The sequence below is a fragment of the Bactrocera oleae genome, chromosome 4 (genome assembly GCF_042242935.1).
Source record: "Bactrocera oleae isolate idBacOlea1 chromosome 4, idBacOlea1, whole genome shotgun sequence".
Classification (NCBI taxonomy): domain Eukaryota; kingdom Metazoa; phylum Arthropoda; class Insecta; order Diptera; family Tephritidae; genus Bactrocera; species Bactrocera oleae.
The window spans coordinates 14,432,530-14,449,267 of NC_091538.1; the positions used below are offsets into that span (position 1 = coordinate 14,432,530).

The following is a 16,738-nucleotide window of genomic DNA, read 5'->3' on the forward strand; positions in this document are numbered from 1 at the left end:
GGTGCCTAGTCCCAGCGGAATCGCCAGAAATTGCAAAGCCGATGAGCTTGCTGGGGCGGTCACCCTTACTCCAACTTCATCCGATTGGAAGCGAGTCGGTTTTCCGATGGCCTCTTGAGTGCTAGCGCTGGACCTATGTTTTTTTTTTGTTTTCTGTGCCAGATATGTACTTACATAAATATAAAGGGTGATCTATTTCAAAGATTTCTACTTTTTTAAAGAAAAAAACACAAATTCAAATTTAATGGGAATGCATATCATCATTCGAAAGAACATTCTTTGACATTTATTGTTTGAAAATTATCTCTTTCAAATGTTGGGCACGACTACGTCTCACATGGTCCATCCGTTGAGTCCAATTTTCGTTGACTCGTTCGAGCATTTCGACTGGTGACCTAAACAATACTGAACAAAAATAACATGACAGCTTGACACGACTCACGCGTGATCTGTCAAAAAAAGTACCTCTACTTGGATTACCCGTTATAATTCCATATATTTATGTACATACATGTGTTTTACTTGTATTAGTAACTATGCCATCATAATTTTCAAAATTTGAAATGTTTTCAAAATAGCCTACATTTTCTATAGTTTGAAGAATGTGAAACACAAAAAGTTTTTGTGACAGCGGGACTCGTCTTGTTGTGGTAAGCAATAAGTTGACCATACACATACTATTTTTGTCGCGACATTCGTTTATGCGCAGCTGCATGATTTTTAACAATTTGAGGATTTTTGTGTGAAATTCTAATATTTTATGTTTTTAGGTGTGGCAAATTTTTCAATGTAGTTAAATTATTTTTACATTACTGATTGTGTTTATAGCCAAGGGTAAAGCAGCAAGGCTTACTTATTCTGAACAAGTCATAATTAGAATTTTGAAAAGCGAAAGTTATTACAACTGACAAATTGCGATTAAAATCTGTAGAAAACAGGGCGTAATGAAAATACGGAAAAAAATATGGCTCTAAGGCTCCAACCAGAGGAAACGCGATGGTTACATTGCGCCACAGGTGAAAAATTCGTTACGAAGCCAATCAGAATATGTAATCTTCTTGACAAATCAAAGGCAAGTTAGATCTTCCCGTCACTCCTAGACATGTCCCACGAGTTTTGAGCTAAACACACACAATAAAGTGGACAAAACTTAAGTCAAACCGCGATTGACTGATGTTCACAAGACAAAGCGATTGGAATTTGCCCGAAGATAGTTTGTTCAAAGCGGAATTTCAGAGTAGGAACTGTAATGGTTTGGACAGCCTTTTCGTATTTTGGAGCATGGCCAATTTGCTTTACTACAATGAGTGAAGTTTGAAGTGCTTGTATGGAAAACTCTTTCATTTGACGACGTATCTTCACGAAATTTGGCATGTATTATTATTTAAGTCAATAATGCAATATCCGAAGAAATTTTATAGATCGGATGACTATAGCATATAGCGGCCATATTAACTGCTCTGTCGGACTAAAGTGCTAGCTTGGAAAACTTAGGCATGAGTTATTGTCTAAGGCAACGATGTAATCGCCGAAAAATTGTTTAGATCAGATCACTATAGTATATAGCTGCCATACATATTGAACGATCGGAATTAAGTTCTTGTAAGGATCCTTTGTATATGTAAACCGAACCTAAGTTAACGTTTTTTATTGTTTTAATAAATTTTTCTACCGTTTTAAGTAAAAAAAATGAATAAATATATGATGCTCATTTTCAAAAAAAAAAAAAAAAATTATATAAATTTAGGCAGAAAAAGGTGTGCGTATTAACGAATGTCTACCACTGTATAAGCATTAGATGGTGTTTACAAAAGCAATTGACATTACGATCAATCAGTTCATTGGTTTTAAAACATCGCCTTGTATTTAATTAATGAAATACCATTAGTGTCAAATTGCCTCCATACTAATTTCATGTGAGTTATGTGAAAGCGGAAGAAATATCCAGAACTAACTAGCCTACTCTCGGAAAAGACAGAAAGAAACAATAGCTTTATATTTGAAACTGGCTAAAGCCGACGGAGCGGTTGTCGCAACTTCACGGCGCTTCGAAGAGCATCTCTCTGTTGCATACTGCCACCGCTTTATTGTACCTAAGCGCAAAGTTGACTGCTCATTCATGCTGCATACTCTCGCATACATACAATCAATGTAAATGCGTGTTTGGTTTATTACATTTTTCTTTCAGTTTTTGCACACTTCACCAAGTAGTTTGTTTGCTTACACACAAAATATTAAATAGCAAAAAATTAAATAATATTATTCGTTGTAAATTTCCATATGCACTCGCACTGTGGATCAATTGAGCTGGGCTTTGTGGAATTTTACCGGCCACCAGGCGCAGCTAGAAATTATTGAAACAGACCGTCTTTTACCCACATGTTGGGCATGCACTCACATACATACATATACAATGTATGAATAAATATGTACTTACGTATGTTCACATGTGCATTCGTGCCCCGTTCCATAAGTGTTCGAGCATCTTAATATGTCCATATATACCATACAAGCTTCTTTCTCTGTGTACATCTACTGGAACGGCACAATGAAGGCAAACCGTATCAGCTGGCGCTGTCTAGCCACCCGGTCATTGTCAATTCCAGCCGGTTGCGAAACGCACTTCTAGAAGAATCCTTAATAGTGGGGCAACCGGACGAGAATCTACAAGCATGAATGTCAAATCCACTAAAGAAACAATAGAAACGATAAAATAAATCATACAACCAAACTTTTGTTGTCGAAAAACTGAGAGCAAAACAAAGTGCACGAAAGAAGCGAACACACATAAATTACTAATGGAGCAGTATGCGGAAGAGAAGATGGGCATGCAGAAATTTGAACAGTGTACCACGCATGGTACATACTCGTATGTACATATGTACCAAAGAAGAAGTTACAAGAAGTACACGTTGGCTTGAGAGTGCATAAAAACATACTCCCATATATGCATATATTTCTCTATTCATTCGTGAGTTTTGAGTATAAAGTTTCAGAATTATGTCTGTATGTATTTGTGAATATACTTGTATTTGACATTCTACCTTTTCGCCTTCCGCATTCGACTTTGGTAATATTCAGTAGCATTGAAAATGACTCGAAAGCTCTAGAGAACCGTTTAGAATGCTCAGTGCCCTTGAAGATGTCACGAAAGCTCTGGATTACCGTTAAGAATGCTCAATGTCCTTGAAAATGCCACGATAAAACTGGAGAACCATGAAATACAAGCTTATAAACAACGTTTTTATAAAGCTTTCAGCACCCCTCAGCAGGAAGAGATTTTTTTGATTCTTTTTTATGAAAACCGACAGTGAGCGTTTATGAGAGAAAGGAGAGAGAGACAAGTTGTTATGTTTTGTAAAATGAAATAAAAGCTTATATCAATTTTTGTATAAGGTGAAAGTGGTGACTGGTCAAAGACCCAATTCGAACATACACTCAGCGTAGAAAGGCTTCGAGTTAGTTGGGCATGAGATATTGCGTGGATAATTCTACATCACTATCAAGAATAAAAGAGAGAATATTGCGGCACGAAATGTTATAAATGAAATGAATGTCATAGTAAAACTTAACTTTTCATTTACATTTTTGGCGTTTAAGACTGTACCCGGTTAATGTTGTGGATGCATAAAAAATACTCCTAATAGTTTTGGAAAAAGGTGTCGCGTTGTCTTTGGCTGAATAAAAATCAAGGATGCAGTTATGTTGCGAATACGTAAAATCGAGAGTCGTAAGAGACCGTTTTCTGAACGTTTTCAACAGAAGATTTCATGGTTTCATGGTTCCTTATGCGAGTAGTGACATCTTCTGGCGGATAAACATGCCCTAAACAGCGTTAACTGTTGTAAATACTGCTTTGTAAATCTGTAAGTTACTTCTCTACAACAAATAGATAGTGGTTATGTTAAAAAAATAAATAAGTAGATCATCTACAGACAATACCATGGATTAGATATAAAAGATCTGTGAGAAGTATGTGCTTACAGTCAAACTGAAGGATTTCCAGAGGTAGTAATCAACAGTTCATTGATTGCTACAGGTTGGTTGGTCTCACCAACAAATAGCACTGCTAGTTCCAATTTTTTTTTCTCAAGTTGGTACATCTGTCGTGAGAAAACAGGCAAAGTAACAAGTCATTCTGTCAATTAATTCTTTGTTTACAAGCCATTTGAAGTCGACGTGTCAGAGTAATTTTTTAATATAGAAAAAATTCAATATCGTGCAGGGATTAGATTCTTTGTTTTGAAAGGTTTAAAAGCAAAGGAAATTTATGAACAATTGTTGGAAGTGTATAAGGAGTCCTCACCTTCAAAACCCACCGTTGAATTTTAGGCTGGTGAATTTAAACGTTGTCGTACTAGGCTTGAAGACGATCCACGCGAAGGACGACCAAAAACCGTTATAACTATGGATGAGACTTGGATCCACCACAATGATCCTAAATTGAAACAAGAACGTTTACAGTGGACTGAAGCTGGTTGTTCAGCTCCAAAGCAGGCGAAGTCACAACGATCAGCAAAGAAGGTTATGGCATCCGTTTTATGGGATGCAAAAGAAATTTTGTTGATTAATTATATACAGAAAGCTAAAACAATCAACTCTGAATATTATTGCAGCCTTTTGGAACAGCTGGATGAAAAAATGCATAAGAAAAGACCTGGTTTGAAGCATTAAAAAATAATTTTGCTTTAAGACAATGCACCTGCTCACAAAGTTGGTCTAACAAAGACGAAATTCAACGAATTAAAAAACGAATTGTGTGAGCATCCAACCTATTCACCATATTTGGCTTCCAGCGACTACTACCTCTTCAGAAACCTGAAACAATTCCTTCGCGGAAAGCGTTTTTCTTCAAAAGAAGAAGCTATTACAGCCGCAGACGGGTATTTTGCAGAGCTTGCGGCAAGTCATTATAGGAAGAGCATAAAACTATTGGAGTATCACTGGAGTAAGTGTATTGAAGTTACAGGACCAAAAATAGTATTTTTTCATTTCGAGCGCAGAAACCTTTCACCCAATCTGTATTTTAGGCCCTTATCACTAACACAATGATATTCTCCAAACAACCTTTTCTAAGGAGCATTGAGATACACAGGTGAAATTAGATGAGTTGCACGGATTAACTACACGCAACAGTCTGATCTTGAGGTCGAATTTTATCAACAAAAAATATCTCTTTAATAGTTTAAGAAATGTATATATTACTCTGATGGAATTACAATTTTACCATGCCTTTTTGAATTGTTTGGTCTGGTACAAAACCTGTATATAGTTACATACAAAAGTGTGTATGAAAACAAAAAATTGTTTTGCAAGAATGACGAGCAAATGCCAAGCCGGTAAACCCGCAGCCACGAGCCAGTTGCGTGGCCGATATCGATGCCGGTACCAAATGTTGTTAGCGTTTGGTCCAATATGAACATAAAAACCAACATGCATAATCACATACATACATACATATGTATGGATGCAGGTATACCAGAACTCAATTCATAGTGCACATATAGACTACTCTACTTTCATATTTATATACCTACTCATAGGTATGCTGGCTGCATGAATTAGCGCTTGTATGTGTACGCATGTGTAGAAACTTGCAAGCCACGCGCTATCCCAATTTATTGACGGGGGTGCCCACTTGGCCCCACCAACAGCGTTGGAGCATTGCTTTCTTCGTAATTCTATCGACACACACTACCACACATGCAACTGCTATATGGTGGTGGCTATACGTCGACTTTGGAGAACAAGCAAACGCCGGCTGGTATTCAACATAAATAGGAGCGCATGGTGTCGTGAGAGTTCATTGGTTGAAAAACTGCCAAACTGAGCTGAGCTGTGAGTGAAAAGTAAATTTCAACGTTACCGCAACAATAAAAGCTAAACATTTTTCAAAGTAAAGATACATACATACTACATACTTATATGCATAATAATACTATTGCATAAAAGAAGACAAGTGAAGACGTAAACTCTTTAAGCAATTTGTGAAAATATTCAATACAATTTACATATTTAAAATTTTTAAAGACTGTAAAACCACCGCAATTTAAAAAACACAAAAACACAGAATATATAAAAATACAAGTAATATAGACTAAAGAAGCGAATTTCATTAACTGCAATAATTCAATAAAAATCAATAACACAATACAATATGAAATCGGACACTGCTACCTTGGAAGTTATTTCGCCAAAAGTGCAAATCAGTGAGAACTACATCGAGACTGATTACGAGTACCAGACGTCGCATGTAAAACGTAGTGCCAATGGCAAAATTCAGGTAAGTGACACATGAAAAAAAGGCTTGTGCGAAAAATAATGGAATTGAAGGAAATTGAATGAAATATACAAATACATACATATATAGTATATGTATGTATTAAAATATGAAAAATATTGCCATTATCAGTAAATGGAATATTGCATATAACGATAAAATGACGCGCTTGTGTTTATGCATATTGCGGATTAGTCACATTTGTTTATAAATTCACAGCTCTATATCGTATATAAAAAATAAAGAATATAGTATTAACTTTGTGTCTGCATGTGTATCATTTACAGGCCGATTATTGATTTTTCTATAATTTCGTATGCGTACATTTGTTAAGGTATACAAAAATATTTATTACGCGTTAGTGAAATTGTTACATATCAATAATATTTGGCTTCTAGAACTTTTAAGAGACCAGAAAGAAATCGTACTCTTTTCTTACAATATTATTGAATAATAATAATATATCGAGGGGAGTTTAATTTAATATTTTAATATTTTAATTTCGATGAACTTTACTTGGACTTGTCTAACAAAGAAATTGTTGAATAAATTTAAAATTTTTTGATATTTTTATACCCTCAACAGGGTATATTAAGAGTGCTGTGAAGTTTGCAGTACCCAGAAGGAGACTTCGAGAGAGACCCTATAAAGTATATTTAGATATATAATTGACCAACGTGAAGAGTGAGTCGATTTCGTTAAGTCCATCTGCCTGTGCTTCTTTCTGCCTATATATATACGTGAATCGCTTGCTCAGTTTGTGAGATATCAATTTAAAATTTTGCACACGTCCTTTTCCAACCAAAAAGCTGATAATTTAACGAAATCGCTGATATCGTAAAACTATAGCATAAAGCTGCCTCACAAACTGACGGATCAAAATCAAGTTCTTGTTTGTAAAACTTTTTTATTTAACATGGTATCTTCCCGAAATTTAACACCGATTTTTATGTAAGGTATCGCTAGAATCTCCCAACATATTGTTCAGAACGGACTACTTTAGCATATAGCTGCAATACAAACTGACTGATCAAAATCAAGTTATTGTATGAATTTTTATTTTATTCGTGAAGTGTATTATAGTTTCCGTGCATTGAAGTTAACGTTTTCTCTTGTTTTTTATACAAGTATGATTTTGTATATTTTTCATATTTGGCGAGATATACATATGTATGTATGTAATAGTACTTACACATGTAAATGTTTAATAAAATTATTATTGACTCAAAATTAGTGTCTATTACAGCGAGCAAAGCTCTTAAGGCAATTTGAAGAAATTCGATTATGATGTTTTCAATGTATTTACTTAAATAACACTTAAATATTTCGCATAAATAACATATTTGTATAATTAGCTGTAGATTCTCGCTTTTATTTTTTGTCATTTATGAAAATTTAATTTCCACGTGAGTTTTCTCCGCGCTTCCAGAAATTTCATACAAGTATATGTAAATACACAGCAATTGTATACGCTATTTATATACTTAGTAATAATCGTAAATACATGCATACATATGCATATATAACGAGGAGCTTATCCATATATAAGTAAACACATCCACTTACATATATGCATATGTATGTACTTACATATATCAGAAATATATATAATATATAGTACATACGTATATCCTGTGTAATTTTTAGGCAACCTTTATTTTTCATCTAAAAAATATCATCTAAATACTTTCAAGCATTGTAAAACTGAGCTAAAACATTATACTGGCTGGAAATTAAACGCTCTACAAGCAAAAATTAAAAAAAAAAATTTTAAATATGAAATCATAATTTTTCACGTTTGTATGTTCAGTTTAAATATCTTCATAACTGTTCACCGTTTGAAAAAATGTCTATTTATTTTGGCAAATAAAAGAATTGTATTTTTTCCATGTCATTTGTATGGAAATATGATATTTACAAGCAGGCACCTCTAAATATTAATATTAACATAAGAAAATTTAAAAAAGTTTCTCTTTGACTTTTTTGAAAGTTTTTAACTGGTTTTATTAGTTAAAAAGTAAAAGTTGTCTAAAAATGTCTGACAGTCTAATACACATATATATGGAATATAAATAAATTAAATATATGTAAGTATATGTACCTACATATATAAAAACATAATAACAATAAACCCAAAACATAATTTATTAAAATAATAATTAAATAAACAAATACAAATTTACGACTTTTTCATGCCAAATATGAATCGGTTGGTATTATTATATAAATTACATACACATACATAAATAGGTTTGCAGCCATATAAGAGTTTCTCACACCCATATGTATGTACATATGTATATGTACAGAAAAACTCACAAACAACAATTTTTTGGAGATGCACTGTGTAGGCATAGATGTAAATAGCCCACAGTAATATGAGCAAATCGAGGCGTGCCTGCTATCTCTTACCTTGCCGTCACAACTTCCAGTGCACACTGTGCTCAGCTCAGCTCAGCTGATACATAAGGAAATGCCGTGACTGCATGTTCATATAACAAATATAATTGTGGTATAAATTTAATATATATATGTACATACAATCTTATTGCTCTACTATATAAGTAAACTATCTATATGTAAATAATATTATGAGCGCCCTAACGCCACTTAAACAACCCACAACTTACCGCGCATGCGTTTGAGTAAAAGTGAAAAGTGTAACTGGAAGAGCTCTCGTTTGTGTAGTTGTAATAGTTGTATTAGTACCATGTATAGTCTGTATGTATGCATATTAGTGGCGGCTTGTGCATGTTGCGGGAGAGCTTTTCGTCGCTGCGTTAGCGTGGCGTTTTGTTTTGATCAGCTGTTGCTTTGTTGCATGCCACCGTTGTTGTTTCTCTTTCCAGCCAAACAGTGTTGGCGAGTTCACGTTCAAGGTCGGTAAGCGTTCATGTTGGGTGAGAGCAAAAAGTCAATAATGCACCTGTTAACTCTCCTACGCATCAATGGGCGTTTATGTTTTAATGGTTTATTTTTCCTGCTAAAAAATTGTGTCAATTGTGTGAATGAAACCAAGTGTAGGAAAATTATAAGTAGCGAAAAAGCTTTGTAGCTAAATTAGACTTTGTTCAAGTCTAGTTAAAGTAGTACATTATCAAAATTCAATTGTTTTCTTCAAAAAATATTAACGGCTAAATTAAATTTGTTAGATCTATCGTATTTTGAAGCTATAGTTGCATATAAATAGTTTTATTTTAATGCTAATCTTTTGACAGCTGACAGCTGTTTGACAGTTTTTGTAGATACCTATGAGATGTTAGGGTTTTTGTTGTTGTAACGGCATAAGACATTGTACAAATAGTTTTGATGTATGCTGCTGTGTCTGCACTTGACCTGAAATAAATCTGGGTTCGTTCCGATCAAATACTTCATAGTCGTACGAATTGCGTTGCAAATTGTAAAAAATAAATAAATATATGCTAAGTTATTATAAAATCATGTTGAAAACATCAAATTTGCTGGAAAAAACCATATACACAGCCGCGAAATCCATGACAGTCACGGGAGTCTAATTTTAAAATGATTAGATTGGGCAGTTTCAATAAGGTGTTGAATATAATATTTCTAACAACTTCGAAAATATCTACAATTCAAAAAGTATTCCTGAAAAATTGGCATTTGAAGGAAACGTCGGAGACCTTATAAAATATATATACAAATGATCAGCATGACCAGCTGAATCGATGTAGCCATATCCGTCTGTCTGATTAAGATTTGGACATAAAAAGTATCATTACTGTTACTACTACTACTACTATTTAAAATATCGCCCCAGTTAATATATTAATGCAAATACTTAAATATTAATTGCAATGTGTTAAAAACAGTAACTTTTCTTGCTTCCTAAGGCTTAAATAAGCCGTGATTTAATAACTGTAATGTATAGAGAGTAAAGTTTAATGCCATTATTTTCAAAATATTTTACAAATTTATTTATGAATAATTATGATATTTATATAATATACAAGTATATACTTTTGCATGAAAGTTAACAAAAATATTGTTAGTCTGTTTGTTGACATGAAATTAATTGCTTTGACGATAAGTTGTCGTAATTTTGGATTTATGAGATCAATTTTTAAAGGGAGTTAGTTAAAACAGTTGATGTTGAATAACAATGAATATAAACTAATAAGGCTTTATGTTCCATCTAGGTTCTATGGGAAAGTATACATTTACATGTAATGAAATATAGCGTATATACTACCGTATATAGCCAGTATATAGCAAAACCCTTGGAGGATGGTGAAAAGATCAAACAACTGCTATAATTACAATAGACTGGTATAATCAATTATATCACTTGCATTGTATTCAGCTAAATTTGAATGAATCTGACAAAATGAAAATCCGTTAAATCTTTAAGAGTTTTAGAAATACACCAGGGGCTTGACAATGCCTGAAGTGCGGCAACTTTTATCACAAAAAACATATTTCCATAATACAAATGACACGGCTGGGAAAGAATTGTTAATTTTCCACATTTGTAGTTTGTTATATCGTTTATGGAAGAGAAAAATTCGACTTATCGACTTATGTACATATATCCACAAACATTTAAAAAAATGCTTATATACATATATCTACATACATATGTATACATATGATTTACGTAGTGATGTATGTATATAATACATATTCAACAGGCAACAGAACAGATGTTAGTTGTTGAAAATTAGATGAAAAATGCCGGCCGGCTTTCAAGCTTCCTCATTAGCAATCAGGCGATACTTTTGTGGCATTATTTTCTATTTATTTTAATTTGAAAAGTACCTATGTATGTATATACCTACATTTGGGTAAATATATACTTTTGTTTAATACAGACAACAGTAGATAATATCTTCTAAAATTCATATGTATATGTTGTTAAAAGAAAGCATGAAAATAAAAATAATATACAACTTTTTAAACGCTTGAGTGTTTTAAGTGAGCTGAAGTACTATTCGGGCCGGGTTATTAATCAGGTTTGTACGATTAAAGCACAGTAGATATACCAACCAAGTTTCGTGATCTGGATGGTGATTTTGTATTGTAGTTTCCTTTGGATATAGTGGTTTCTACAAATACTTAAAACAGTCGAAGTTGCCAAAATTTAATGTATCGAACTTTCATAATACCATTATATTAAAAAAGTCTCTTAATGAGCATTCGAACATTTTTAAATTTTTCAAAATTTTTGTTAGTTGTTTTTCAAAAGCTTAAAAATTATTCAACTGTTAAAATTTGTGAGAGCAAAAAGAAATCATATTCCCACAAATGTTAACATTATAAATTAAATTCTCGAGATTTTGAAGAGAATTTCTAACGTTACCTTAGCGAATGGTCGAGAAACTTTGCTTTTTCATGACTTATTCACAAAATAAGCTTATTCACCTCTACACAAAAATGGTTCAATAATCACAGTTAAGTTTTATGAATTACTAAGTTGAAACACAATCATGCGTTGGGTGTAAAGAGTCACAGAAAGAGCGCTCGGCGATATATTTAAGTATTTGCATAGGAGAAATGTGATTTGTTTACAAATTTCTGGACTGTGATTTCTGTTATTGACATACATACCATATATATTTATGTGTGTACAAAGAAAGAAAAAATTTTAATAGATCTATTTGGAATATTTACTGGACTACTTTTATAAGGCAGAAAGTTTTACTTTAAGACTTGTGGTTTTTTTATAGTTTATGTTCAATCTTGTACTGCTAAAGTAATGAAATTATGTCACAAATATACCACCATATTAGCTAGCTTTTTTTCTAATTTAAGTTATCAAAATTCTCTCTTCATCACATTGCAGGTACACCCTGAGACAGCCGCGCTTAAGATCCGCACCGATCGTCGTGTGCCGAAATTGGGTTTAATGCTCGTTGGCTGGGGTGGAAATAATGGTTCCACACTAACAGCCGCCTTGGAGGCTAATCGTCGTCAATTGCAATGGCGTAAACGTACTGGCGTACAAAAGGCCAATTGGTTTGGTTCCATTACACAAGCATCGACTGTACTAATTGGCTCCGATGAAGATGGCAAGGATGTGCATTTGCCAATGAAGGATCTCGTACCCATGGTTAATCCCGATGATATTGTCGTTGATGGTTGGGACATTAGTTCGGCAAATATTGGCGATGCTATGCAGCGTGCGCAAGTATTGGATGTCGAGCTGCAAGATCAACTGTACAAGCATTTGTCGACGCTCCAGCCGCGTCCATCAATTTACGATCCCGATTTTATTGCGGCCAATCAGTTGGATCGCGCCGATAATCTAATTAAGGGCACTAAATTTGAACAATACGAACAGTTGCGTCGTGATATACGCGATTTTAAACTGAAGTCCGGTGTCGATACGGTACTCGTATTGTGGACTGCGAATACGGAACGTTTCTCAGATGTAAAAGAGGGGCTGAATTCCACCATGGCTGAGTTGGAGGCATCGTTGAAGGCAAATAAGACAGAGATATCGCCATCGACAATTTTCGCTATGGCCAGCATTGATGAAGGTGTAAGTGGCAGAAGGTTCTTTCTGACTAGAGTATTTATTAAACCTTATATCTATGCTTTTACAGTGTACTTATATCAATGGCTCGCCGCAAAACACTTTTGTACCTGGTTTAGTTGAATTGGCCGAACATAAGGGAGTTTTCATTGCCGGTGACGATTTCAAATCGGGACAAACCAAATTAAAGTCGGTGTTGGTGGACTTTTTGGTGGGTGCAGGCATTAAGCCAGTATCCATTGTGAGCTACAACCATTTGGGTAATAATGATGGCAAAAACTTGTCGGCGCCGCAGCAATTCCGCTCTAAGGAGGTGAGTGTAGTGCTAAAGTTTTGCCTTTTTTTATTAAACTTACTTTTACTTACATAAGTTGACATTCCGTGCTTTCTGTTATAGATTTCCAAAAGCAACGTGGTCGACGATATGGTCGAATCCAACGATGTGCTCTACAAACCCAATGAGCATCCCGATCATGTGGTGGTCATTAAGTATGTACCCTATGTGGGCGACAGCAAGCGCGCTATGGATGAGTACACCTCGGAAATTATGATGGGCGGTCATAATACGCTCGTCATACACAATACCTGTGAGGATTCACTACTCGCCTCACCGCTTATACTTGACTTGGTTATCCTCGGCGAATTATGCTCACGCATACACATCAAAAGCAATGAGCGTGCGGACGCACCTTGGGTATCCTTTAAACCGGTCCTCTCGCTGCTCAGCTACCTATGCAAGGCGCCGTTGGTGCCACGTGGCACACAAGTGGTGAATTCACTATTTCGCCAACGTTCGGCTATTGAGAATATCTTACGCGGCTGCATTGGTCTGCCACCCAATTCACACATGATGTTGGAGCAACGTTTTGATTTTGCGTCGATTACCAATGAGCCGCCAACCAAGAAATTGAAGAGCGTGTCGAATGGTTGTGCCACTGAATTGAATGGTAAATCTGTCAAAGTGTCAGCAGTAGCGTCTAATGGTCACTATGCCAACGGTAATGCGAATGGTCACACGAATGGTCTCACACATTAGGCGCTAATTTGCTGGAGGCGCTCAAGAAAACCAATCTTTTAAGGGGAAGACTAAATTATGCGGCGTTGTTGTTGGTAGTGCATAGGAAAACTATTTAGTTGATAGTAAATAAAAATTAGATCGGTTTGAGACATTCCCTATACATTATCCCACCCTTGACGCATATTTATTTGATAACTTTGCCTCCCGCTCATTTTTGAAGGCGCTTTTGTAGCAATTTACACAATAATATACTTGTAGTTCTATGTAGTTTATAGCGCACTTTTAATATTGTACTTGCAAATGTACATAAGTATATAACTGTAAAATATATATACAATAATAAATAAATAACTTACCAAGTAGTTTTTGGTCACGCGAAAAAAAAAACATTAAAAACAAGTTCTTGTTTCAGATGGTTTATTAGAAATCGACAATTTTCTTATTGTTTTAGTGTTGCATGAAAAACTGAACAAATTAAGCGTGTTTAAAACAAAAACAAATAAAATATGAGAAAAAATCGAATTCGAACATTTTACATTTTTTAATCACATATTTTTAAAAACCACTTTACGGATTTTAATTTACACTATTAATAACGAAAGCATTTAAAAAGGTATTTTTATAAAAAAATAACACTAAAAATAAATAAATATTATGTAAATATTTATTTATATGTATTTTGGAAAATTTATTTCAGACAAAAAAGCGCCTATATTAATTTTCAAAAAACACTGTAAAATATAAATTCAAATATAATGGGTTTTAAGAAAAAAATATAATTTCTTAGGAAATAAAAGAAATTATGCGAAATTATCAGTAATTTTACCTATTTTATAAACAATTTACTTTTTTCTCTTTTGGCAATTATTATATTTAATAATCAATATTTCTTTTTTGGATTTTTCGTTTTCATTTTAAACTGCATACAAATGTAGATATGTATATAATGAATTTATTTTAAATAAAAAAATACTTTGAATGTTTCTATTGGAAATAAAAAGGCTTTTAGTTCTTCATATAAGGATTTGATGATAGTAAGGACCAGAACATTAAGGGGCTTACCTAGTGTGACAGCCGAAAAATATGAGATTTTTAGTATTTAAAAACAAAAAAATACCGCATACATTTTTTAAAAGTTTTAAGGGTATATGTATATATACTCCTTCACTGCTGCAGTGATTCGGACTTCTCCCTGAATGAAACCCAACAAAAAAAGCTCTCTATAATATATTGTCTGTACAGTGACCGACAATTGAAAATAAAAATATTAAAAATTTTAAAAATTGCGTCATTTTTAGAAAAGAATTTTAACCAAAATTTTGGTTCTTTTTTATATAAAACTATATACAGAAAAAATTTTAAAGTGATCGGATTATTTGTCTCAGAGTAATCAATGCAGCAATTTCGAAAATCAATGTTTCGAGTAAAATGCGTAGAAAGATAAACTAATAGAGCTGAATTAACTGAGCGGATACACTTTACAAGGCTGTAACTGAAATAATATTTGAAATATTCATTTAAAATTTTAGTATGGTATTTTTAAAGGTATCGACAATCGAAATATGAAAAAAATCAAAATTTCTCATTAAGTGTGTATTTTAAGCCTCTTAAATTTAATTGAGTTTTTTTCACTTTTTGATCCATATTTGTGGTGTTAAGTGAACTATTAAGGAAAGCGCGATGACCTCATGTTCGGTATACGTTTACAATCATTTGAGGATGTAATGCATCAAATCGGCAGTATAATTTTTGAGCTACATATGTAGTTTCTTCTAAAAGTGAGCTTTGCCATATTAATAATTAAATCTTTAAACATCTTTCATTTATTCATAAGTGCATTGTCGCTCTTTAAGTATGTTTGGATAATATAATCGTGTCACGGTGGGCATGGCTTTTAACTAATTTTTCACATTGTTCACTTTTTTTTTGCTTGCTCTCGGTGGAGGCAGGTATGAAAATTCAGCCGACGGAAGATCTAAAAATACCAGCATATTTTACTGTTGACTCTCTTCTTTCGTCAACCTCTAAGTCTGGGACCATATGTATAATTACAATATAGAAATTTTGAGCATAGAATCAAATATAGACGGCGCGTTAAAAGTTATCCTTGTCAAATAAAGTTAAAAAATATTAGAGTATAAGAAAAGCTATGACATTTGCAAAGATTACAAATGGACCGGATATAAGATCAACACTTTGGCGATATATTTTTGACATAAACTATAAGCCTAAAAGTATACTTTAAATACAACAGGAAACTGGTTGATCAACTTTCCGTACTTCAAATGCAATATTGTGTACTTTTTACTGGCCGTTAAATTACAAATAAAATTTTAATTGAGTAATACGCAAAACTATTAATGTGTTTGTGTAACTCTCAAATAATGTTCGATGTGTTGTATACAGTTAAAGCAAAGTAGATCGCTTCGCAAGTTCAAGGCGTGCGCACGGCTAACAAAAAACGTTAATTTCGGCTGCACCGAAGCTATAATAACCTTTACAGGTGCATTTTTATAGCATAAAAGGGTAAAAAAAGATCTTTAACTTGATTTTGATCGGTCAGTTTGAATGGCAGCTACATATGGTACATGCTTTATTGGTCCGATCTGAACAATTTTCTCGGAGATTGTACCGATGCCTTGAATAATAAACCCGCAACCTTCGTATAATAAATATGAGGCTTTTGTTCTTCCGACTAACTTTTTAGTATATATATCAGTCAATACGTGAATTGTCTTAATTAAAATATGTGGCCAAAGTAGAAATTAATGAAATCAATCCATACTTTCCCCAGCTCTAATATGATGAATAGCTTCTGCTAATTATGATTTAGGTTTGTTTAGGTTTTGGATATATGTATGTAAAGCCAGATATAGTACCTTTAATTGCACCAAAAACGAGGAAATTTTGTTGATAATTTTGGTTAAGAAAAATTGCTTTTGATTTA

The 16,738-nt window shown here is 33.6% G+C and overlaps 1 protein-coding gene across 1 annotated transcript; it reads left to right on the plus strand.

Moving 5' to 3' along the window:
- The first annotated feature begins 5,792 nt into the window (after positions 1-5,792).
- Inos (Inositol-3-phosphate synthase) lies at positions 5,793-14,791 on the plus strand. Its single transcript, XM_014235302.3, has 4 exons — positions 5,793-6,283; positions 12,081-12,779; positions 12,844-13,086; positions 13,171-14,791. Exons 1-4 carry the CDS (start codon positions 6,158-6,160, stop codon positions 13,807-13,809), a joined length of 1,707 nt encoding a protein of 568 aa, XP_014090777.2. The 5' UTR covers positions 5,793-6,157; the 3' UTR covers positions 13,810-14,791.
- Positions 14,792-16,738: the final 1,947 nt, after the last annotated feature.